Source organism: Athalia rosae, chromosome 3 (assembly GCF_917208135.1).
Source record: "Athalia rosae chromosome 3, iyAthRosa1.1, whole genome shotgun sequence".
Lineage (NCBI taxonomy): Eukaryota > Metazoa > Arthropoda > Insecta > Hymenoptera > Athaliidae > Athalia > Athalia rosae.
The window spans coordinates 4796210-4821938 of record NC_064028.1 but is presented as its reverse complement, the minus strand read 5'-3'; the positions used below and the strand labels follow the sequence as shown (position 1 = coordinate 4821938).

At 39.2% G+C, this 25729-nt stretch overlaps 1 protein-coding gene across 6 annotated transcripts in view; it reads left to right on the top strand.

Moving 5' to 3' along the window:
* The window catches only part of LOC105691700 (putative inorganic phosphate cotransporter), a 112788-nt gene that overhangs the window by 76355 nt on the left and 10704 nt on the right, over window positions 1-25729 (top strand). Inside the window, exons 1-2 of one of the 6 annotated variants that reach the window (XM_048651822.1) lie at window positions 23217-24255; window positions 24638-24793. The exons of 2 other annotated variants lie outside the window; for them this stretch is intronic. Coding sequence is in view for 2 of the 4 variants with exons in the window: in XM_012410376.3 (XP_012265799.1) it covers window positions 24150-24255 (106 nt within the window). In the remaining 2 variants the exon portion in view is untranslated. Of the gene's footprint in view, window positions 1-2961; window positions 3355-23214; window positions 24256-24637; window positions 24794-25037; window positions 25062-25729 lie in introns of those variants that run through there. 3 more of the 6 variants (XM_012410377.3, XM_012410376.3, XM_048651823.1) reach the window with 3 other exon arrangements.

Below are 25729 nucleotides of genomic sequence, written 5' to 3'. Positions count from 1 at the left end.
TTTTTCACCTCTTCTTCAATATTTGTTACTGCTTTAATTTTTGCCAAGCGCAATAACATTCGAGCGAATTACGTACAAGTGAAACGTCCGCCGATGCTTCATAACGATCGAAATTATTATATATGTACCACTAAATTTTACACTACGAAACGTCGATCCTCCACACGTATAGAGATCCCAGTTATAGTCAGTCACACACGAGTCCGCCATTAACACCTTCGTATTTCCTATGGAATTATACCTGTAATAATTGTATCATCAGCCGAGAATTTTTATTGCCGAAGTCATCTCGTTCTCTTTTATATTATTTTTGTCTATTTCTTTCTTTTTTTTTTTTCTTTCTGCTATCACGTGCAGCAATTTGCCCGTTTCTACGATATCCTTGTTGCTCGTTTATCTTAATCCTATTTCCCTCGTATCAATTTAATTGTCCGCTCTAAATGGATTTGAGAAGTTTTCCTTGTAAAATTCGTCGTACAGCGTAGCGGGGGGAAGCGTCAGTGGAAAAGGTACGTGTGCATCGGGCATAAACCGCCGGCGCGCATGTCGAGAGTTTTAAGTGAAAACGCCGTGTATTTGGTCGGCCGTCAGAAGAGTCGTCGGACGCAATATTGGGGGCTTCCCTGCGCGTGGGATGATTTTTTCCGTTTCGAGACCGTTGAAAGTTGGTCGAATATTTTTCGAAAATTCACCTCTTTCGTTTTATCATGTATTTTTTCAAGTGACTCACTACGGAGTCACGGTTATGTCAATAAATTATTAATCTTCCGACAGCGGCTGCAGTATTCAAAGAATTTGCGAAAAGCTCGGATCTATTATTAACCGTGACCGTAATTATTGACTTGATGTAATTTCGTTTGTTGAAAAAATATCAAACGAAATTCTTTTCGCCAGATAAATTTGTTTGAACGTACTCGCGTCATTCATCGTTAATATAAAGTATATCTCGTATTGTATATTGTCGCATTATTGTGATTCATTCGGACATGCGTTCGCAGGTAATTGAAAGGATAAAAAAAAAAAAACTGAGTTAGTATCAAGTATACTGTCAACCGGTTGCACGTATATAGAGCTAAAACCTCATGAAGTGAGCGAATGGAAGTGCATACAACGCTAATTATTTATAGGCACTTAATTTGCGACCTATTATCACGTCGTGAAATATATACACGTTGATAAAGAGAACAACCGTTTATTTTTCGAACATCAATCGGGATTACGACGACGATACGATCGGACGATTCGCGAAACGATCGCCAGCTGCGGTGCTGCACAATCAATTTTACCGATAAAATTTCAGCTGTTAATTAAATATCGTCTTCCAATATTTCTCATAATTATTATATCAACGCTCCGACGAGATTGCATTGTATTATTGTTCAATGTACACTTAACGGAAAATCTCGCTTTTCACCGAGGTCGCGAGATGTTTAACTACCGACCTCGTATTCAATTCCCGACTACGGAAACTACAAATTTCCACCAGTTTTTTTTACCTCTATTATTTTTTATGGCTCGCGACGATTGCTATTCCGAACAGCACCTCGCCATTCGCCGAGAAGGTTGATTTCCATTGCTGTACAACGATAGTTAAAGATATTTTCCGGAACTTCGTTCGCACGCTTCCTCGTAGATCGTTTGTATCCTCGAGATTGTCTCCGCGGCCGACGCGTTCGAATCGATTCGGTTTTTCGCGATTTCCCCCTCGGTAAAATCGTTGAAATGCCTCATCGTCAATTATTATTTCGTACAATCGAACCGCGTCGGCCTCACCTTCGTAGCGAGTTTAAAAATTCTTCTCCACGAATATAATCGTACATGACCGTGTTACTAAAAAGACGAAAAATTCTGACTCGAAGAAGGCCACGGCTCGGCCAAGTCAGACGTAAAATGGTCCGCGAGCTGCAAGGTGCGCAGTTGAAAACTTTCCTCGCGAGGAGTAAAATTCCTGAAATTTATTTCAAATTCTCAATACACACGTGTAGCCACGAGCTCCGCCTCTTTTCTATCCACAGAACCGACTTTGAATAAAATATGAATAAACGAATCGATACCGGTAATGTTATTTTTTTTTTTTTAGCATATCTATAAAAGAAAAAAAGTAACTATTCCTACAAACTGCCATCTCTCTAACGTAATCGTATGCAGAATTTTAAATCACGGTAAACAAATTTTGGCTATCGAATTATTTATTTGTTTTTCATCTTCAGGTAATAAAAAAGGAAGAACGGAAAAAAATGGATTTTTGTTTTTACCGACCGGGGCCGCGTCGAAAAAGTGACCTCAGACTTTTCGAATCAAAGCTCCATCGGTTGAATTGGCTCGTATTATCTTCGGGCGTATTATACATAGCGGGCTGACCTGACCTACTCATTTCACTATCCACACGGTGCTGCTGATTGTGAAGTTCGCCACGCCTTGGAGCGATCAATCTTTTGACAGCGTTAGGTAACCATGGAAGGTATATAACGCCGTCCACTCTGTATACTGTAGTACGAGTGCATTATACCCTACGGAATGCGTATAAGTAACGTAACCAGATCGTTATAACCTGGATATTGACGACCACTTACTAAAATGACGCGCAATTAAATCGTTCGGTCGGACGAACGTCCGAGAATTCTTCCTCCGTTCTCCAGATGTAAAATAGAGTTTGCGGTCAAAATCCCCCCGGGATCCTTGCGATAACGATACGGCGAAACGAGTCGGACATCGAAATCCCTCCCAAAAACTAAAAGCTCGTTAAATTATCCTCAATATTAAACGAATTTGCGCGTGATTCGCGCGCGAGCTCGCGCGACTTTCGTGCGATTTATTTCGCGCGATGGAATCGCGCGAAGGGAGGGGAGTTCGAGGAGCGTCGCGACGTCGTATAAGTTCTGCGGGGTGGACGGTGAAAAAAAAAGGGAAGGGGAGCGCGCGTCGAGTTATCCCATTGGTCGGACACCGGTGGCTGTAGAGGTTCTTAGTCGCACGAGACTCACGAGACTCACCGAGTTTCTGTTAGTGAGCATTGCGTAGGTACGCGATACGGAGCTACATCACTTTGCCGATAAAGTATACGGAGAGACGAGAAGAGGGAATCTGGATCGCAACGTCCGGTCGCGAAACATTCTATTCATCCATTGACGCGAACTGGGCCAGAAAATTCGGGAGACGAACGGTCTGGACCGGAATTGATCGACTTGAAATCCCTGTTGGATTTCGGTTCCTGGATTTTCTTCTTTGTTTTTTTTTTTTTTCTTCCTTTTTGTTTCTCACGTGGAAAAATGGGCACCGGACAAGGAACGGAGATGGAAGCGAACGGCACGAAACCGCCTGTTTTCAACGAGGACGACCTGATCAGACCACGTGGTGCGTAGATTTTTACACTGTTTACAATCAATCTCTGTTGTGACATTGACCGTCACCGATTTCGATTGGATTCCCTCGAGCGCAAAGGGTTCACCTCAATGATATCGTAATTTTCACCATTTATTTCGCATTTCTGCAACACACACACAACGCACCGATGTCCTCTCGACGTCCAATCGTCGGGACACGTGGTTATTTCTAAATCCTCGATGGCATGAGATAACCCTCGGGAACTGGCTGACAGCCAGGAATCCGCTGCCTTCGCGCGTTTCTTCTTACGTTAAACTTGTACGCTGAAAAGTCGCTATTCGCGGATCATTGGGTTTCCCGTCTAATCAAATTATACCTACTCCGAATATTTATTCATCGCCGAGAACCAATAAATATCACCCAGAATAAGGCCGATCCATCTCCCCAAGTGAAAAAGGAGGGTATAAAAAAATGAAAAATTCCATTTTATTCAACGATCGGCTATACGAACTGGAGAAACCGTGCCAGTTTATTCGTGTCATTAGTATCTGTAATTAAATGAAATCAACGCCGATACAGTTGCTAATATCACAGAACGTTGGACTAATTTTTTTCATCAATTTCTAAATTCCTACAACCGTGTCAGTATTTTTTTTTTTTAATCGTCAAACAAAATGAACGACACAGAACTTGGAAAAAAGCAAAAACAAAAGTAGGAAAAATTCGTATATCGATTTACGGAAGTTGCGGACCACGTGAACCACTATTATGGTTCATTTGTACCGCGTGTAAATGTATGTGGAGTACGTGTAAAATATAACGGTTGTAACATACGGTACGCGATGGATGTAAAGACGATCGTTTCCACCGCACACGTTTGAACCGACGTTCCAATAACCTTCGGGTTTACATATCGACTAGCTACGATTCAATTATCAGCGTGTGATTACAACCGTGGCAGAGTTCATTTTACCGGGAAATTGAAAGTGCTATAATATATCACCGTGTACACCTGGCTACACACAATGACTACAGATACAACAGATACCGATAAAATAATTGCGGGCCGATCGATCAAATTTAGATTTTAATTAAATTAAATCGTCACCGTCTTTAATCGATGGTTATATTCTTGGACAAATAACAGATATAAAATTTTCTACGTCGATGAATATCTGAAGAAATGCAGCAGCGCAAATCGTAACGTATGCGTACGCGGTATTTCGTACACCTGAACGAAAAAATTTTTATCAGCCATTACCGACAGCTGTGTTTCTTCCCGTAACCGAGCTTGTGCTTTTCGACTATCCGAAGAGTTTTTTTTTTTTTTACACGCATCACAATTTGACGGAGAAATATCGAGAGGAGCAAAAAATTCCCCGTACAATTAACTCGAACCGATAGTGCAACTAGCACGCGGAAAAAGGACGTACATCGAAATTCGTAGAAGGAGTTAAACCACAAGAAACGAAGATGGAAATAAAAAAATTCAGCGCGAGAAAAGCTGAATCTCTGCTTTGCGATAATTCGTATTTTACGCACATTCGTCTGTGTCAATAAAACGATACAACTAACCATACGGGTCTCGGTCATGGTTAATAACAAATTTCATCACGTGTGTTGCTCCGACACACTGTGACGCTGCACCGTCGGCGCGTATCGATCGGTCGATACGATCGTCGATGACTTACACGTGTAGGTGATTCTAATTTCTAAAATACAGATCGAATTTGGTCGAAAAATTGTCACTCCTTATTAACGAGACGACGACCTCTCGCAAAAAAAGTTCATTGCAAAAGGGTGATAATCCGACGAATTGAGTTTCATTATTTCTCTGAAAAATGAGCAATCTATTCCCATTATTTTTTCTCGAGTCTCTTGCCTCGTTTCAAGTAGACTGACCAAGGCTAAAATATATTTGTACGTGTATATTATCCGACCTCGAAGTGCACCTCGATCCGTGTCCAGATACCGTTGATTCAGTCACGGATCTGTAGATCGATCAATCCACCATATCTTTGTGAAACGCTGAACTGTAACACGATCGTTATAACGAGGCGTGTACTCGTAGATCGTTCGCGTCTTATCAACGGGATCCGGGTTATATTTCTGATTTTTATTTCTTAAAAATATTTGCAAACGAAAAAGAAAAAGGTGCGAAAAATAAAACGTCTACGCACTTCGGCCGTCGCGGCTCTCGAAAATAATTATTCATATTTCCTCGGAATCGTTCGGAGTGAGAGAAAAAATTGTTTTGACCCTCGTCGATTTATTACCGCACGCGGATGTGCAATATTCGAAAAAATTATTCCTTGGGGTTTCTCACATTCGAGAAAAAAAAGAAGAGAATCTCGTCCGCCGCCGATTACGAAAATCAAAGTTCGATTAATACGATCATCGTATATCTGCGTTCGTTGAACTCGTCGAATTGTTCTGGTATTATTTATCAAAAAATTCCGACCTCTGAGAATTATACATGTCCAGATGTAAAACAGAAACGAAAGTGTCCCGGCGTGGGTTTTCGTTCCGCTCTATCGGATCGGTAAGAATTCACTTTCCAAACGTCTCGGCTGGGTGTCCGGCAATTCTCATCGACGAATTATCCTTCCGTATGACATAGTTTTTCAACCGATTACGATCTTCGCGCTTCTGATTACCGTAACTTTCATTCCCTATAAATAATTACGTGAAATTCGCTCACAGATCTAACCGTCTACCGTCAATAATTCGTAAGGACTTCATCCGCGGCGCCGTATTCAAAGCGCATATATATATATATATATATTTTCGATCTAGTAATTAATTACGTTCACTTGTTGATACGGTGTAATTATTTAACCGTCCCCCGTCAGCTGCTGCTGCTGCTGCTGCTGCTGCCAACGCCAAAGCCAGTTCAATCGAGTGAAATCTCCTTCCGCCGTTATCGTACGACTTTCATCAATCTGCGCATATACGTATCTCGAAACACGGCTTCAATTACCTCAGTAATTGTAATTCTTGTTGAAATTTTCTTTTTTTTTTTTTTCTTTTCATTCTCATCTCTCCACTCGGTATAAATATTACGAAGAATTGAGTAACCAAAAATTCTAACGCTGCGTGCGGTTCTGATTGTGGATATCTGTAATGCCCAACCTTTCACGTTCGTTTTATCAGCAGTGATTTCCTTGCGGGTATAATAATATGGCCGATCGTGTATACGTATACGCTGTCTTCTTCGTCGTCCACCTACGAGAAACGAGTATAGGTATTATATACGAGCGCTTCGTTCTTATTTCTTTATTCGTGCTCGGTACTCGCGATCAGCTTCGGTTGACTTATATTTAATTACACCCCGGCGAACGGCTGAATCTTACAACGTCGAGATATCGTCGTTTCTTTTCGTAAATGTCCAGGAATCCGTCCAGATTCGAATAGTCATACTTACGCACACCGAACGCATAACGTTCGTCTTTTGCAGCTAATTTTTGACTCCCTCATGCGAAAGCGGAAAATCCATTTTTTTTTTTATTTTTCTATTTTTTTTTTTCAACCAACTCCTTATCGTCTCCATCCCCGCAAAAATCATCACGGAATTTTATATAATCACCTGTTCACGTGATACCTGGGCTTATGGAACGGGACCGATTACTGACCCAATGGCGACGCTGTGTAATAAATATATCACTACGCATTCGAAGGGTATACCTATACCCGTACGGTGGTCATTGACCTTTCGTTAATCAAGTGCCAATCGATCAATTTTCACAGACCCGATACACCGACGCATATCGATGTCATCATAGACACTGTATAGACGACAAAAAAAGATTTACTCGCTGGACTAGTTTTATACGTCCCCTCCGAAGGAATAATTCTTTTCCATATTTTAAGTTTATTTGCGATATAGTAATCTGACCGTACCTGTAACTTTCTATTAATCATTTTCTCTCTATCCTCTCATCTCAGTTTTAGTTCGCGCCACGCCCACCTTGAGAATATATGTACATATTTCAGGGTGAATTAAAAGTTGTAATACGGTTATTATTAAATCGCGTTCCGCACGCTACATGTGCATGTATGTACAGTACAGGGTTGCCCAAAAAAACGACTATTTTTTCCGTCTCCTATGAAAGTACATCAGTTTCGAGATCCCCCTCCAGAGTTCAGGTCTAAAGAAATTTTTTTAGAGGTCGCTCAAGATTTAAAAAAATTTCCAAAATCGCCAAAAATTGAATTCTGTTTTTTCAATATTTCTTCGAGGGGGCTCTCACAACCCCGACGTACAGGTTGCACCTAAATTTTTCAATCTCCGGCTTCGTATCGTATAATATGTAAAACATAACGTGTACATATACAGAGGTATATTAATTACATGGGTTATGCATAGGTACGACGTTCACTCGAATGTTACGTTCGGAAATTTTCTTTCTCTCCGCAAGTTTTACCGCATACCATCGGCACACGTGCGCATACAGGCATTAAGTATCCCCATTGGAATATGTGGAAGCTGCTCGTGTCTTCTCGTTATAGGTACTAATTTTATACTCGAGTCACGATGCAATGCCGCTGGAGTGGCCAACGTTTCGATATCCATGTGTTAAAGACCCGCGAGCTATGGTACCTGTGTACTCAACGTCATTGTGTATGTGATATGAGTTGAAGAAAAAAAACAAAATATATATATACGCGCGCGTATATTCACGTAACGTAACGCGACATATCCAGAAACACCTGCGGTACGCGTGTAGTGTAGCATTCTCCGAAGCTTTCTTTCGAAAATATGTCGTACGTTAAGCGAAATATTTTGAGAGAAACGTTTAAATCATAAAATCGCAAGAATGATTACCGAGCGACGGCGTGATATCGAGGGAACAATTAACTTGTATTTCAAAAGAGAGAATTTATCGCGCTGGACTCTCGGATCGCGTGTACCGCGTATATTTACGTTTCACGGACGATTTCTGATTGACTTTGCAACGTACGTACGTACGTCTGGTGTAGTTAAACGGCCGTTTGTCCTCGCGCCGCACCGCAGTTTGAGGATAAACTCGGCGAAATCAGCGCGTAGAATTTTCCGTCTCTCCTCAAAATCCGTGCCTACTCGTAATTCGCTCGCAAATGTACGCACACGTCACAGCGGCGATACCGGTCGATGATACGGCCTGTAGAAAAATATTATTTTTTCGCGACCGTCGACCTCCTTTTACGTACGCGGGAAACACCTGGATCCTAGAACTCCTTTTTTTTTTTTTTCTTTTCAATCGACGATTCGCCGTTCGCGTTAATCGACGCGATTATTTACAGTTTTTCCCCATCTTCATCGAACCCGATATCCTCGCGGGCATAAAATCTCCCGAATGTCCTTTGCGGTCCGTAGAATATTTTTGCATTTTTATATTTAGACTCGGTATTATTTATTGCGGTCAATGTATTTTGGTAACAGGTTTTCGATCGTCTGTACAAATATCTCTCTCTCTATATATATATAGTTTTGATCATTGTTTTCCGCGTACGTACGGATTGAATTATTTATTTATACATTTTTTTAAGATCGTGATTAAAATATGTGACGGGCAAAAGACGGGAGAGATTTTTTCCTCCGTATATCCTACGTGATTCGAGGTCAAGGATTCCGTTCGTGGAATATATCGATTTGCATATTAGACAATCGGGGCGACATGCGATGATCATTTCAATGCTCGTCGGGATTTTGTAATAATTTCCGTGAAATTTTCACCGTCGGTACAAGAAGGAAAAAAATCACTCACGCCGTCAGTCTTCGGAGAAATCCTTCGAAATTCAATGCGAATTGTTCGGACGCGAGGATATTCCGTAGGACGAAGGGCGTATGGAAATCGGATAACCGTGGGTAAAATTATTCATATTGTATCACGACCACCATAATTTTCAAAGCTGGTCAATTCCTTTATACTTATACGTATAGTATGTATAATTCACGAGTATACAGGGCGACGTGTAATAAATAGAAGCGACGTTGCGTGTAACGCGGAAGTTAATATTTGGTTAAAAATTCATTTTTGGAATTCTGAATTTCACCGAGTCTTCGTTTAATATTATTCGCGCGTGCTAAGGATACCCGAAGGTACGAAGGTTGAACTATAATTCGGCCACTGCCACGTCATTTCTACCATAAAATATAAGCGAACCACTCGGGATTACGTCATTGCCCATCACATGGATCGATATAGCTTACTTCGGGGTTCAACTTGTTCCATTTTTTTTTTTTTTTTTTTTTTTATCCTCTCCACGTACATACGTACAATATTACTGCATATCGTCGATATGGAAGAAGATCTGGAAATGATTCTCTTTTTAATTAGATCGTGTAAAGATTGTTTGAGTCTTATTGAATCGATCGATCACTTCGTTTCGAGTATATTTATAGGGATATCGCTCGATCGAAGCTACTTTGATGTAAAATTATATAATCAGATTTCAATACCGTTGATTAAATTTTTTCTACCAGCCGTTATCGAGATCATCGAACACAATCGAGTGATTCGATGCGACATATAAGGAGTAATATATCGTAGTAATCGAGTGATTTGCTCTAATTATCATCGAACGTCGTTCAAAAATTCGCAGATGCCTTGAGAGTGCCATTATCTCATCTCGTACTGAATAATTAATTACTGGATTATGATCGCGGCAATTAATTTCGCGGGTAGGATTTACGCACTCAGCATCCTCCTGTCATTTCATAGCCGAAACGATGTTCGTCTTCTGTTCTTTTCAGATGAACGATAAACTTTTACTCGATTATCTGCATGATTGATCATATTCGGCTAATTGGAAAACATGCATAATACAAGGCTACGTCGCACATCGCGTACGCAATCTCTTTGGAGAACCGGCCGATCGCTCTCGATTCCGAATCTTCTCTCCTCGCATCCGGCCTACGTTCGTCCTCTACGTCTACTCTGACTCTCGTTGAGTCGAATTCGTATTTTGTTTTTTTTTGTTTTTTTTTCAATCCCTCTCTCTCTCTCTCTCTCAAAAATGATTTTGTGCAAACGCAGTTGTGTAATGGCACATACGTAATTACGACCGAGTTCAGTTTCGTTATACGTCGGTATAATAATCAATTTTTAACGAATTGCCAATTAATCATTTGATGAATACGTACGCGTAATAACATATCACTCCCGCTCTTTGATACATCATCATCGTGTATGAAATGATTAATTTCGTCAAATATACCTACATCACGTTCAAGGCGCGGTCGTGTGAAATGAAACGGAGTCGAGTACATATGTATATTATTTCTCAAGGTCCTATGAGAATTCTGTACTCTGGAGTGATCGCTGTAGGCAAACGCATAGATGATATGTCATTCGAAACTGATTTTAATGCAATTATATATTTATATCAGTTGGAGTGGAACTTTGATTTTTCCCTTCTTTTACTTTCATTTTTATTCATTCATTTTTCTCGCAATAGCATGTACAGTTTCTTGACCATGAATACATACGTACGTACCTTGTATACGTATACAATATGCGAGAACACTTTGTAGAATTCTATTTATTATTATACATTTGTAAACTATCGGCTTCGGATAGGTGAGTTACGCGATAATTTTTAGTATTTGAAAACCATTAAAATTAAGTCGAGGAAATGCACCGTTTGTAATCTATAATGCACACAGTAGACACTCGATAGTTGGTTAAACCAGGAGGGAAAATAATTTTCTTACACAATGTTACAAACTGTTTATTACATAGAACACGAGGCGGACGAGAATATAAAAATATTATCGTATTTGACTAAAAAATTATCAGACACTTGTGAACCGATTGCGCTCGAGACTACAAATAAAATACAAATGTACCTGCTAGTGAAAAAAATAACACCTGTACACACACCGCAATGGTGCACACAAGCGTGCATAGTCGATTTCTATCTCCATATATTTTTTTCCAAATCTATGAATTGAAAGAAAATTTGAAAAAAGTAAACGAAGAAAACGCGGACAATCATTCATAGTCAGAAATCAATGAATACAATGAAATTGCACGTACGCCGAGCAGTCGAAGTGGGACTTCGTTAAATTCTCGATCCGCGATATAAAATTCAAAGGTCATAAATATAATGACGTAAGGTACGATCATATAATATGCGATCGTTATATCGTCGTATTTGGGACACTCTTATGGAAAATGAATTGCCAACGGTGAAACTGCATCGCAATACGTACAATTTGAATCTCCATAAATGGTTGCAGAGAAACTGCACCATCTCGCGTACCGTCGTATACTCTTATTTGCGCAATATATACTTGTATAAAAAAAAAATAATATATATATATATATATGCATCTGATTTTACGTACACATTTACATACGTACGTATGTTCTCACGTACGTGGCGTATCGTATACAGGTATACTCGTATAATTATATATCGGGTATTGTACATCAATTGCGGTGACTTAATTACAACTTTATGGAAATGATTATTAAATTCTCTATCGATACTCTTATACCCACTCGAATTTTTTTTTTTCCACAGTCTGATATAATCTGCAAGGTATTTCCATTATATATGAATAATGAAGTGGAACGTTTCAAAATGAAAATTCCACGCCGAGAACACGTCACTTGAATTTTTCACCTCGTCGACTTTAACTGCGAGTAATTCGCTCGGTTCTTTTTTTTTTTGTTTTTTTTTTTTATTTCGCTCAATTTCGCAGCCCGTCTCGTCGTTGATTTTAATTTACAGCTATAAGACAATGGAAAAACATTTTCTTTTGTTGTATCTTTTTTTATGTGCGAAAAACAAAGTTGAGTTACACGCGCATTATGTGTAACGCGTAAGGGATGAAAGAAAATAATAATCGTAGCAAACGACGCGGCTGAAGGTACGTCAAATGGGTGTATTCAAAAAGTAAAACCGGTACTGCAAAAAACACCCTGAATTCGTACTATACATACACCCCTCTCTCATACAATTTGTCGTTCTTTAAACTGGTTTCCGCTAAAAAAATGAGCAAAAAAAAAAAAAAACAACCGGCTTGCCTCAGATTTCTTTTGTGCACCGGTTTATTTCCGGTAACCGCTTGTTTCCGGTTTATATAACTATGCGAATACGAATAGGGCCTTCTCTGCGGCGTGCTAGTTCACATTGTACGTGTATATCGAACAGAATTTTTCAAACGAGTAACGGAAAATCAAACGAATTTCCAAAAGAAGATCGGGGACATTTTGCACCACGTAAGACAAATGCCTCTGATAAATCGCGACGGAAAAGAAGTAGAAAAATGAAATCCTTGTGTAAATAGTTTTTGAGACTTGTAATTCTCTGTGAGTCTATTTAATTCACTGCACGGATTGTGGCCGTTTACTCAATTCAAAGATACACCCGACAGAGACATATTTGTGGCACCTGAACATCTTTTCAAATTTACTTTTTTCATTCCATAAATACTCGGCCGATGAAATAATAAAAAATAATCTACATGTGTAGTTATACGTTCCACATGGCATACAACACTCGTTTACGCAAGCATTACTTATACTTATACCTCGTGGTTGGTGGTCGACACGTGATCTTCAAATGACGTGTTTCAAACTCCTATTTGCTATTATATCGGCGATATACCTATACGTATAGCCTAAAGAATGGCAGGTGAATCTCACGCGTATAACAAGTTCTGCATCGGTTGCACCGCCGCGATTTGAATCATTCATTTTCCATGTGTATAATATTGCAGATGATTGATGCGATGCATACGGATCGCGGTGAGGTTGGCCCTCGGTTAACAAAATTTGAAAAAAAAATAAATAAAAACTCGTGCCCAGCCAATCTGAACAAACACTACTTTCTTCAATTAAAACCGTCAGTTTCCTTTTTTTTTTTCTTCTCTTTATTACAACAGATAAGCTATCTATAGAATATCGTACACAAAAGGTACATAGCTACAGGTATATCAGAATGACCGTGACTTCATAATTTTTTCAACGACAAAATTTTTAATCTCTGGTAAGCTTGTTGGAGGGTAGATTGATTAATTTTTGGAATTGAGACATAGCCTTGGATAATTGATTTCCTGAACATCGGACTTTTTTTCCAAGTGGTACAAAAAGGCTTAACGCTGCCCTGTGGGGGGACTCGAGCTTTTACTTCGCGTCAATTTTCTCTAGTTTGAAATTGTTGCTGCAAAATTATGCAATTCAAGTACATATAAATGTAACCGCGCGGACGTACCGAATTGACCACATCCTCATTTTAAGTTTTGCACGACTCGTAGGAATTGGCACGAAAAAAAAAAGAAACAAATTCTTCGCGCCACTTTTTATTTTTCAACTGATTGTGAGTAATGAAAAAAAGTCGTCAACGTGTTTGCGATTGTCCGAAATAATGTGAAAATTATCTTTCAGCGATAACGACGAAATAATTGACAATGTGCGTACACGATAAAAGGGAATATGAAAAAAGATTAGACACGCGTCTCTTTTAAAAGGTAATTAATCGACCTTCAATTACGCAATGGTAATTGAAAATAATGTGTATGTAATAATTCATACGTACAATATCGTTATCACGTAAATAACAATTTGAACACATTAATTTTTAGAGGTATTATTACGAAGGAGATACATCATGTAATTAGAAGCTAATGACATGAAATTATAAATATACTGTTATAAAATATGGACAAAATTGAAAATGACGTCCTACAACTAATATCCACGTTATGGACGTTAATTTTCCGTCACGGTTTATTATTTTATAATTGAGTTCGAAAAAAAAGAAAACTTTAAATCAGGTGTTAATTTGCCGCAAATTCACTGCCATCTTTACCGATGTAGATTTGTTTGAACAACGACTCGAATAAAGCCTTCCTTACCGACTAAAATCTGTTGGAACAACTAATAAACAACAGGACTACTCACCTGTCGGTATTATAAATAATATACCGACGATCGGTGAACAATTAACCACTGTTAAAAACCGATCGATTTTTTTTACCGACATATTGTTATAAACTATGAAGAAGTACACCTCATCAATAATAGGTGGCATTTGGTATTTGTCGTGATCTGCACTGAAGAAAAAACCCAATAAATGAGATTAGCTTTTTGCGTTTCCACTATCAATAAAAAGAAGTGATTAAAATTATTAGAATCCTAGGAATTTCATGATTCACAGAATTTATCGGATCCAACACTTTATATTCTTATTTTATTATTATTTATTTTATCACAGTCATAGAAATTCGCTGCGTTTTGAAATAAATAATCGATCGATTTACGAAAGTATGATTTAATATACTTCGAGCGAATTTTTTTATTTCTCTTGCCCAGGTGAATAAATTAGAATGGATTAAAAAATAAAGAGAATTCGCACTTCGTTGTGTGAACGGTTGTTTGTTCATTCCATTTAAACGAAATACGTCACACATGGATTCACGAATAACAGCAATGCTCTGTGCAGACGTTATCGGAAAAAAGCAAACACATTGCAGGTACACTACTCTGTTGCATCTCGTATCTTAAGTCTCGCTTGTAACGAGAAAAAAAAAAATAAATTATTTGCTCGCATTCTCAAGTCGCGTAATTAAATTTTCGTGAAAAATCGTGCGCGAGCATTATGTTATCTGATCAGAGTAGATTTTTTTTTTCCTTCATACATGTAACGTCTCAGACACGTGACGAATGTTGTAATATAATTCCGTATCATGATTCATGTGACCCTCATCTTGGCAATTATACGCGTGTACGTATAATGTAGATTTGATCTTGTAGTATGAACTCTCGTACAGTATGTCATACGTATAGTTAATTTTATTATTCTTCGTTCGTTGGTATTTGTACAAATATTAGAACTATGGTATGTTTAATTCACCCCCTCCATGTTATGATAGGTTAGTGACATCCATGTGCTTTCAACTCGACGGCAATCTCCGTTGTAGCGATAAGAGTTCAGAAAACAGGGATAAGAAGGCGCGCCTCCGCTTGTCTCAAATTATACATTTACAGAGATTTTTTACTCCGTAATTTTTTTTATTTATTTTTTTCTCCACGTCCGTTTATCTTTTTTCCACTTTTCTTGTCTTCCATTCGAGCTCGAACGATCAAACACAAGATTGAAAAGCGCGCTCGCTGATTTTATTTTTATCCACAGCAGAAAGAAAAAAAAAAAAAATTTAAACGTCACGAGTTGCTGGTGATATTATTTTTGGCTTCTTCTTTCTAGTCGTTTGACACTTTGGATCAAGATATTACAGCAAAGTACCGTACAGTAGAATTGATAATCGTACTGATAACGAATAGTGAACTTACGCACAATGTTACATAATTACAACCTGCTGCGACTTCGGTCTTCGTGACGTACAGAAAAATATCATGACTTCCACATTTTTTACGTCTAATTTTACCTTTCATTATAATAATCTACAAGTACGTCGCGACAAGTAAAAATATCAAATTATGACGCACACCGCCGAGTGTGAACCTACGAATTTTTGTCGCCGCCATTTCTTAATTTCATGCACATCCCAGGCAGCAGTTCACGTACGGTGCTAATTACTTTTAACGAGTATAGTCGTTATCTAATTTTACTGGATATTGAGGCGCAGACGTATCATCTTACACAAAAAAAAATCGCGATTCGATTGATATAATATACTCGGCAGTCTATCGGGTATGAAACCAGGTGTACGAACTAATTTTTTCGTGACAGTTAATGTCGGATCTTATCAAAAATTCCCAAGGATACGATGAATAAACGAGAAAAATTTTAGGCAACGTGATTACAATAAAGTAGAAATAAATCCAAAGGGATTAAGGTTGTACAGTTTGGAAAACTTATCTATTATAGATGCTCGTTAGGGGATTGTAGATTTTAAGCTTTTACATACCCTGCCGATTAGGAAATATTTTATGACCGTTTAAGCGTTGAGTTAATCTCGAATTCAGAGATTTTGATTGACGAAATAATGATTGTGATCTCTGTCAGTACGTATACTGTTTATATATTGTTATTATTTTATAACACATCGTGTTTGAGTAACGTTAATCGTGTCCTAGTCTTTACACATGGATTAGAAAATTTTGTTATTTGGAGTAAAAAAATCACTCGTCGAATTTTAAGTACGTTTTGAAGAAAAAAATTTATCAAAATTCAACGGTTCTTAACCCTGATCTGATTAAAGTTGCCGTTAATTAATTTGTACCCGAATTTTAGGAAAAAGATATCAGAATACACCTATTCACGTGTGATGATAAAAGAAAATTTTTTTTTCCTGGCACCTAAGTACATCCGATAATATTCTAATTATATAACTAATATATTCAAAAATAAAACCAGACATGTTATGAAAATCACTCAACAACGGTCAATGACAAAGTTGATATATTTCTATAATTTTTCTATACAGTTACAAAAGCCACAGCTCGTGCGAGGCCAAAAAATATTTTTTTCTCGATGACGAAATTTTTCGTCGGCAAAATTTGACACCGCCCCGATTTTCGTCCACCTCTTTTTTTAAGTTCGCAATTTTATTTTATTTTCTTTTATTTTTTCTGATTTTCGAAAGATGATCACCGCGAAGTTTACGAGGGTATATTCAGTACTATAAATCACCTGATCGTTTCAGAGACGCATGCACCCAACATTTATAAACTATATGAATATCACATGCATATGTGTATAAATACTGAAGCTGTAATCGAATGTGTGAAGAGCTGGGCGCTATGCCGATTGTGAGTCTCGTGAATGATTTTTTTTTTCTTCATTTTTCCTTGACGGACCTTGGCTTTGGCGTGCGATGCTATTGCTTTTAACTCGGCAGAGACGTGCAGACATCTCATCGTTCGAGTAGGCGAAGAAACCGTTCGACCGCTCTAAATTTAAAGAATCATCTGCACCTCGTTGCATCGTCAATTGATCACTTGATGCGGTATCCTTGCAACGTCGAACGATGATCTTCTCCGCACCCTCCGAGCTAAATTGTCAAACTTTTCTCATACGGAATTTCCACGTGACTTTTGTTGTATAAATTTTTTAATCCGCCGCATTTAATTTCGCATAAAAATCACGCGTTTCAGATCAGGGGAGACGCATCGTTCTTATAAACGAATTTAATATGCAGATGCGACGAGCAACGCGCAGACTCTTTTGGCACGTTAATTGATCTGAAAATATCCTCGCATCTGAAGTATGATTATTTTTATCCGTTGCAACTACGGTGAACTGTATAGCGCGACGTGCGGGATGACAACAACAAATATTACGCATATTACGAGTATCATTGGCCAGAATAATTTTGGCACTATTTCATCGCTGTTTTCGAACCGTGGATTTTCTCCATCATCAATCCCGATGCATTTCGATTGGGAAAAAATAGCGAGAGACCGTTGATTCGGTGAGTAACAACGTTGACGCGTACAAAATGGGTGCGGATAACACAACGTTGTAAACTACAATAGGCACCCTAATCTCAGTATACCTTATCGATATTTGCTCTAGTATTAATTTAATGTTTTATAGCTCTCCCTGCGAGAGTATTGGGGAATATCGAGGATATAGTAGATAAACTAAATCCGAGTTATTCAACTCCAGCTTAACACTAAACGACAGACTTCGCAGTAGTGAAAAATGAAGAGAAAAAAAAACCACATTTGAAGTCGAAAATTATAAAATTGCCAAAACTTATTTCATGGAACGAAAAAACATTGTGCCGACAAATTATTTCGCATCTCAAGGGTTTTAGAGTATGTTGATCTCGGTTCGCGAAGGCCGAATATTGCGAAACCTTGCTCATTTCTTGATGAACAATACAGCAGCAATTGAAGTGACTTTTAATTGTTCTATTTTTTTCATTGTTTCACTTCTAATTAGAATACCGATCATGACGGTCTGGACTATATGACATGAAAATTTGCGGCTCTCATCTGGCGCAGATTTACCATTCTTTTTTTTTTCTATTGTGTTCGTAATCAGGACAATTCGATACGTATAGCGAATTATTGATTAAAACATACTATGTAAAAACAAAATATGATAATCCTAGTGAAACATATTGACACGATGAACCACAACTACCGAACATCTATTTGGATTATTTTTGGCGATAAATGTTTTGCTCGAGTAATTTTCATCACAGAATTCGAATATGACGAAAGTTTATCGTAATAACTGACGGAAATTCTCAATATAGTCTTGAAGAGAGAGATAGAAAGAGAGAGAGACAAATCACGTGTATAGAAAAGACGTTCAGCAACCTCGCGTCACCTTCGAAACTTGTAGAAATGAGATTGCGCAACATTAGCCAAATGTGCTGCTTCCATACACGTGCTATGAAAGTAATTTCGCATCACGTGTATGCTGAATAAACTGAAGTGATAAATGATAATTTATTCCGTTCGACGCACGTGAACCGGCTATGGGCAATCATTTTATTTTATATTATCTACCCGTAGTCCACGTTTCACGAGCGATACCGATACGAAATAAGATAAATTCATTCCGTTCGGTGTACTTGTTTAAAATTTTAGTCAGTCAAGTTCGGTGAAAATAAAATGGGCTCTCCATCTGACTGAACAATTGAAATTCAAATACGTTATTTCTTTCTCCAAGGAATACAATTCTTGAAAGCCGTATCTACGACAGCTCTTTCCTCACTGACTTGTCTACAGTCAAAGATTTTCACGATCCATCCGTCTATTTTTAATGATCTTGTTTAACGGAAAAGACAAACATCTCGTTAATTGGATTGAACGTGTCCATTTACGCCGTTACCGTTGTAAAAAAAAAAAAAAAAAAAAAAAACAACAAATCACGCGAAACATTTCTACCGATTAAAGATCTCTTACGCACGATGTTAAGATGTTGAGCACACACACGACTCTGGAAAATTGAGCGCGGGCTCGTAATCCCTTTATTAGTTAACAAGAACGGGTCATGGCCTAGGCAATCATAGACACGCAAACACCGATGAGAGTTTAGTCCGACGAGAGAGAAAGATCGTATGTGAAAAGACAAACTAAAAACGACGTACGTACACGTATGTACCGTACAGTATATACGCACATAAAATAACAAGCGGAGCGGTAGAGTGTTCGCAGTTCGTCAATGGGTCATTTCAATTTATAATAACCGTCGCAAGGAATGCCATTCCTCTCTGTGTAACCCCTCTCGTCATTCGTTGAAAAGACAACGTATGCAACTGATCATCTACGGTAGCGTGTTATATGCACGGATGTAAAAGCTCGGTTACGAAGCTTTACCGAGGGCATAATACTCGCAATTACGCATTTACAACATTCAACTCCTAAATAATTCATACACAGAAACCCCGTCGTCATCATTTTATCATAGCTACGCTGCAATTGTTCTTAAGAGATATAATTTGATCAGGCAAAAGTCCTTTGCTCCGTTGATCGAGTTACCGCTTCACTTAAAAGTTCAGATTACATTTTATAAACTACAACAATATGTATATCTATGCGGTATACGGTGTCGTTTGTCGTGTACAGACGGCGGATTATCAATTGTCACGTTCAATGACATTTCATTCTATTTTTGATTCTAACGACACGTGCTCGTATGCCGATGTAATCGCGATATCGCAACGACGGTGCGGTTCCGTCAAATTGTTTCGGATGTGAGAGCTTTCGCGATGCAACGGGAGTAGTTTATCAAACGAGTACCGAGAAACAATGAACGCCAATTGAGTTAACTGCGATACATTGGAACCGCAGAGGCAACTCCGAGACGGCGGCCCACGGTAGAGATTCGCTCTAGACAATTAAATTTTCAACTTGGTGCAATCTTGCAACGCCAGAACCATAGATTGTATACATGTATATATCGAGAACGCAAAGAACCCTACGCCAATTCTGCAGTTCATCCTTAAAGACTATTCTCGCGTTTCATATGTCGTACACTTTATATTACTCGCCGTAATTCCTCTACACGAACGATTGATCGAACGGAGTTATGACCGTGTCTGCCACAGAGCCGATAGACTCCTGAAAAAATGATTAAACCATTTATTACCTATATCATAAGCGTACGACAATAGTGATCTATTATACTCTACCTTTGCAAGAGCAGTTACGAACGATCGTCGCAGTAAAGTTGGCTGAGCTGCAACGGGAATACCTGTAACGTATTATTTTACCCTTGGCAAAGGTCTTATGCCAAATACCGATCAACGTGAGCAAAGATTGATTTTGAACGTGATTGGGAAAGATTGATAATTTACAGGAATGAAATTTTTCATAAGAATAGAAAAAATAACATCAACCGAACTCCCCCCTGGCAGGAAATGACTCGCGATATGACTCTGATCGTTTCAATTACGTAATCGGTAAATATCCTTCTTTTCTCAATTATTTTTTCTCTTCCCGGAAATGTAATGCAAGTGATCTTGCCAAGTCATGCCAATTCTCGGCTATTCCAACGCGATCAAATTGCTTAGACAACACCGTTTCCGTTCGCCGTAAAGTAGCTTGACTTCAACGTTTTTTTTTTTTTTTTTTTTTTTTTTTTTTTTTTTTTTTTTTCGTTTTCCTAATGTTGCAGTGGAAATCAACCGTCCTCGAAAATTTCAAGCACTCATACTGCATCGTCAGCTCGAATGATATACGTTGTAAAGTTGCGGTATCGTCGTGCACGCGACAACGTTAAAACGTATTTTATGACTGTAGCAATTTTTTTTATCTAATTAATCACCTACTCGCCGAATAGAATTAGCTCGACGAACTTGGACCTCTTGGATTTTTCTTTCTTAGTCACAAGCTTAGCTTTCGTTGAAAAAATTCGTACCTTCGTGGGGCCATGTAAGTGAGGATCGTGTGGTGTAATAAGTCATTCAAAAATCACGTAACCTCGACCGACAAACTACCAGGACCCGAAGGAAACGATCACGTGCTGATCATTCGAAGGTAGTTGTCGATATACGCGTAGCGATTTAAACGCGTAGCGACTTATTGTGTACTAATTTCATGGAGCGGGCACGCGTTTTAACGTACCAGCTACGAAAATTAATCAAAGGATCGCCCGAGGGGTGAATTTATGAATAATCGCCATTAGGTGACTATATTCAACAAGTGGCGGTATCAGGCTGATCTCCATATACGCGTAATAAATGCGTCATGCGCGATGACTTCGAAAAAAAATGTTAAATAAATTGTCAGATTATTGGCTTAACGAAATCCCCGTATCCACATGGTACGTATCAAACGGAAAATTATATTATCGCGATAACGCACACCTAATCACGCCGGAATCATCCGTGAATATGATATCTGACACGATTTCCTTGAAAACCCGACACATCAGTGACGTCAAGGGAAATGATCGAACAATCGATCGTACAGAAGTATCATTGTTCTGTAAATGCATCGTTGTAATACACCGGTCGGATTTTGATCTCCAATCGTTATCATTCGGATTATTCCCCGTGTTCGATACAGGCGTACGTTTTCAGATCGGTATCGTGCCCAGACTGCAAACCAATTTCCTGTCTTCGTACTTGATTGATTCGTATGAATATCTGTGAAGTGTGAAGAAAAATGATTTCACGTGAAATCTTAGTATGCCAAGTGGTGTACGATAACAATAATCACCGTCGTGACATCTGTACATCACGTTTGCTTGAGAAGGAAAATAAAAAAAAATAAAAAAATAAAAAAATGTCAGCGTACGGTGTTCCGTAAGAGTAAACTGTTTGCCTTTGGGAGATTAATTCTTTCAAGATTCGTTACATCGTGTAAATATTTGATATCTAATCGACGCGACTCATTCTTCGTCTCTACGGTACCATATTTGCATCGTTATTGCACAGGAACACAGGGTGTACGCCCCGCTCTGTTTTATCATTATCGCATTCGCGTCATATATCAATTGTCAGACTACACGTACGAGTATGTGACTAATAAAATACACACGTACCGCATACGTACGTACATCTCTGTGCGACGATACGTATACGTGAAGGAAAATTAGATACGATTCGCCAAGTGTATTACTGTACGGAATTTCGAGCCGTCACGCGATTATCATCGTCTCGAATTACACTTCCTTGGAGTTTGAATTTTTTTTTTAGGACAACCACGCCCCCCCCCCCTTTTTTTCGAATTCCCCCAATAAAATTATACTTCCGTTTGATATCGCTTTGAATTAGGTATTCGAGAACGAGGATTTGAAAACCTGGAAATTATTCAACGCCTCATTATCGTCAAATTTCTATACATGTCTCTTAGGTTTTGAAACATTTCAAGGTATCGGGCCTTTCCGCTAGTGATGTAAGAGGTCACTCAGCTATTGCAATCCTCCGTCGTGTGACGATCACCCGAGCAACAGCTGTCGCCCGGCATAAAACGTGCGTTTAAAAAGTCATTCAATAACGTGTGCGTGAACTCTGCTTACGTACGTACATTTGTATTATTTTTTTTTTTTCTTCTTTTTCTTTTTTTTTTTTCAAATACCAAGAGACGCGATAAATACGTACAGTATACGAATCACACGATTCACGAGTGATACACGTGGCGCGAATCGAGATTCAGATCTCGTGCGTCGCGTGTAGGCCAAGGCGATCGCAAATATTCGGCTAATCGACGAGGACTTGATATTAAAAAAAAAAAAAAAAAAAAGGAGACGAAAGAAATTAAATAGGAGTAAAATGGTGCGCCCCTGATATCAGCTGTTTTTATTAAAAGGGGGAGTGGCTGTGCCCCGCCTTCTCTAAGGAACTATTATCAGTCACTGATTAATCCCACTGTTAATTCGACTGTGTAATTTACATACGTACGTGTGTGTTTTAATTTTGTCCTTACCCCCACTTTTTGAGCTACGATTGATGCACCTGCCTTTGGCAAAGCGATTGCCCTAAGGTTTATAAAGAGCGAGCTCCCGAAGGACGGAGGTCATAAAAACAAGTTTGTGTGTGCTGACGGTATAGGAAAGAATCAACTTTGCATTTTATGGGGGATTAGTCTATTGAATCGCTTTTCGATATTCGGATTTTTGGCGCTGCAATAATTGAACTTGAAATATCGGTACAGCGTTTGGCTGAAAGGTGGCGCGGTTGATGTGAAACTGAATTTCGTGAGATTTCTCACTTGTTTGAAATGCAACAAATCTAGCTACCTAATTAGCTTACATAAGAGTATAGTGGATCGGAAAACTACCGCGTCTTATATTTTTTACACTTATCGGAAGCGAAGAAAATTGTCGACGCGTGGATCCCATTTCTCCGAGACAAACTGAAAGAGAAAAAAAAAACGTACACGTACCGTGCTTCGCGCTAAACCAGTGTCGCGAATTTCGAATTTGTCTCAACAACCTCGGGGAAGGTGGAAAATAGAATTGCGAGGAAAAAAAATTCAAGTAAAAGTAAAAGTAAAATAAAAGCCAACTATTCGCAACGGGTAAACTAGCCGAGTCAACTGGCGGACGACAAAAAAACGACCGAAACAAAACCGAGTTCTCTACCTACGCAAAGTTCACTTTACTCGGTATCGCGAATTGGTTTTTAGTTTATCGTGTACGCCGATCGTGCGTGGTACACGATTTTTTAGCGTCCAAGTTGAGAACGTATTATTGAGTAGGGCGAGTACGAATTTACGTCTCTGTCCCTGCCGTTTTTCTGCCCCGTCTGTGTGCGTGACGCGTCGCTACGTGTGTTATAGAGCAGACGTACGAAACATACACACACGTCCGGTCTGTCGGTGCTGCTCATTCTTGCCGCTCTTAAAACTAACTCGGCAGTGTAACCCGAGCAGTCGTTGGTGGCTGGTGCTCCGCGTTTAGTCATTCAGTCAGTCAGTCAGGGACTGTAACCTGCCCATAAAGACTATAAAAGTTGTTGTGCCATGAGTAGTGCGAGAGCCAACGGCGGGAACAGAGACCGAAATGGCCACGTGCTGGTTTGGGAACAATCCGGTCTTGAGGAGGCAGATAAGCCGCAGAAGCAAAAAGGTACGAAATTTGAAACAATAAAAAAAACTTCGGAAGTTTTCACGTCTCTACCCTAAGGGTTGGATACTTCACGTACCGCGTGTTCGTCCGACGTAGAAACGTGCACACGCGTTCTGCAACGAAATGCATAGCTCGCAAACGTAACGTGCGTTCGCTAGTTTCCCCTCTGTCATTTTGTTCACCCAGCATAACCCGAGTGGAATACTCCACCAACAGCCAATACATCACGACGACGTCGGACGACAACATCATAATCGAGATTATAAACTGTCGTAGTTTATTACGCTGGATTAATTTCTGTATGACAACTCGAGCATCATACAACGTTGTCATTGTGATATTATTCGTACAGGCTGACTGTTGGTAGAATTTTGTCCTGTAGAAACGGTGGGTGTAGCATGTGATGATTGTGGAAAACAGCGTCCCTCGTGTACACGAGGTTCCAGGAACGATTGATCAAACGGGAGGATAAAATGTCCGAATGGCGAAAGGAAGAACGTGATCCTATAGGAGTTTTCAAATGACGTTAGCGCTGCAGGTACTTGAATAGAGTTAAGACCGAAGTCGTTTATAAGTGAACGTTAGTTTTTCCCTGTTCTCTAATAACTTGGCAATGATGAACTTCATTTTATTTCTCGGAGCTTGAAAAGTTAACGAAACTACAAACAGCGGTAGCAGAAGCTTAGCAGCTATTTCCAAAGAGCACCGGCACGCCACGTGCTAACCGGCTGGCGGTCATCACGATCGACACCGATGTTCACCGAGAGTATACGAAAAACGCGTCGTATCTCAACTGTGTCTAGGACGTGAGTCATCAAACGATGCACGACGTTTTTCGCCGTGAAAATCCACGCAGACGTCATAGAAACTAGATTCTACCGAATGAATTACTAGGACAGCCGGCCATCGGAAAACTGTCTTGCCGAGAAATTTGCTGGATTTTCCCCCGATACTATTTTAACTCACCACCGGAAATATACGCATTCGACGAATCGAGAGAGTACGCCAGGATATTCAGATCCGTTGTTAGATTGCGGCGAAATAATTTTCCGCCGATAGAAAAAGAAAAGCTCCCTATCGTCGTTATCATTTTAGTGTCGTCATGGTCGTCACTCTGTAGAATTATGAGTAAATAATGTCAGATAGGTGGGCAAAACAATCGGCGTTAAGTAGAAAAATGCGGAATCATTGATCCAGATCTCGTGTATTGCCTCGGGTTGTCAGATGTAGAAAAAACCATGGCAACTGCCGGCGTCGCCTCTCGTCATTCGAACGACAAATGATGAAACGTCAGATCGTTGTCCAGATACCGACGCGCGTACATAGCACGTGAATGAACCTCACTGAAATCGTTCTTATCGATCAGGATCTATTGAAGGCCACATCGCTATTTTTATCTTTGTGTGTCATAAAATCTGCCGGAATTAGATCACGATCTGTGTCACGTGGTTCATATCCGAAAATATTCAATCAG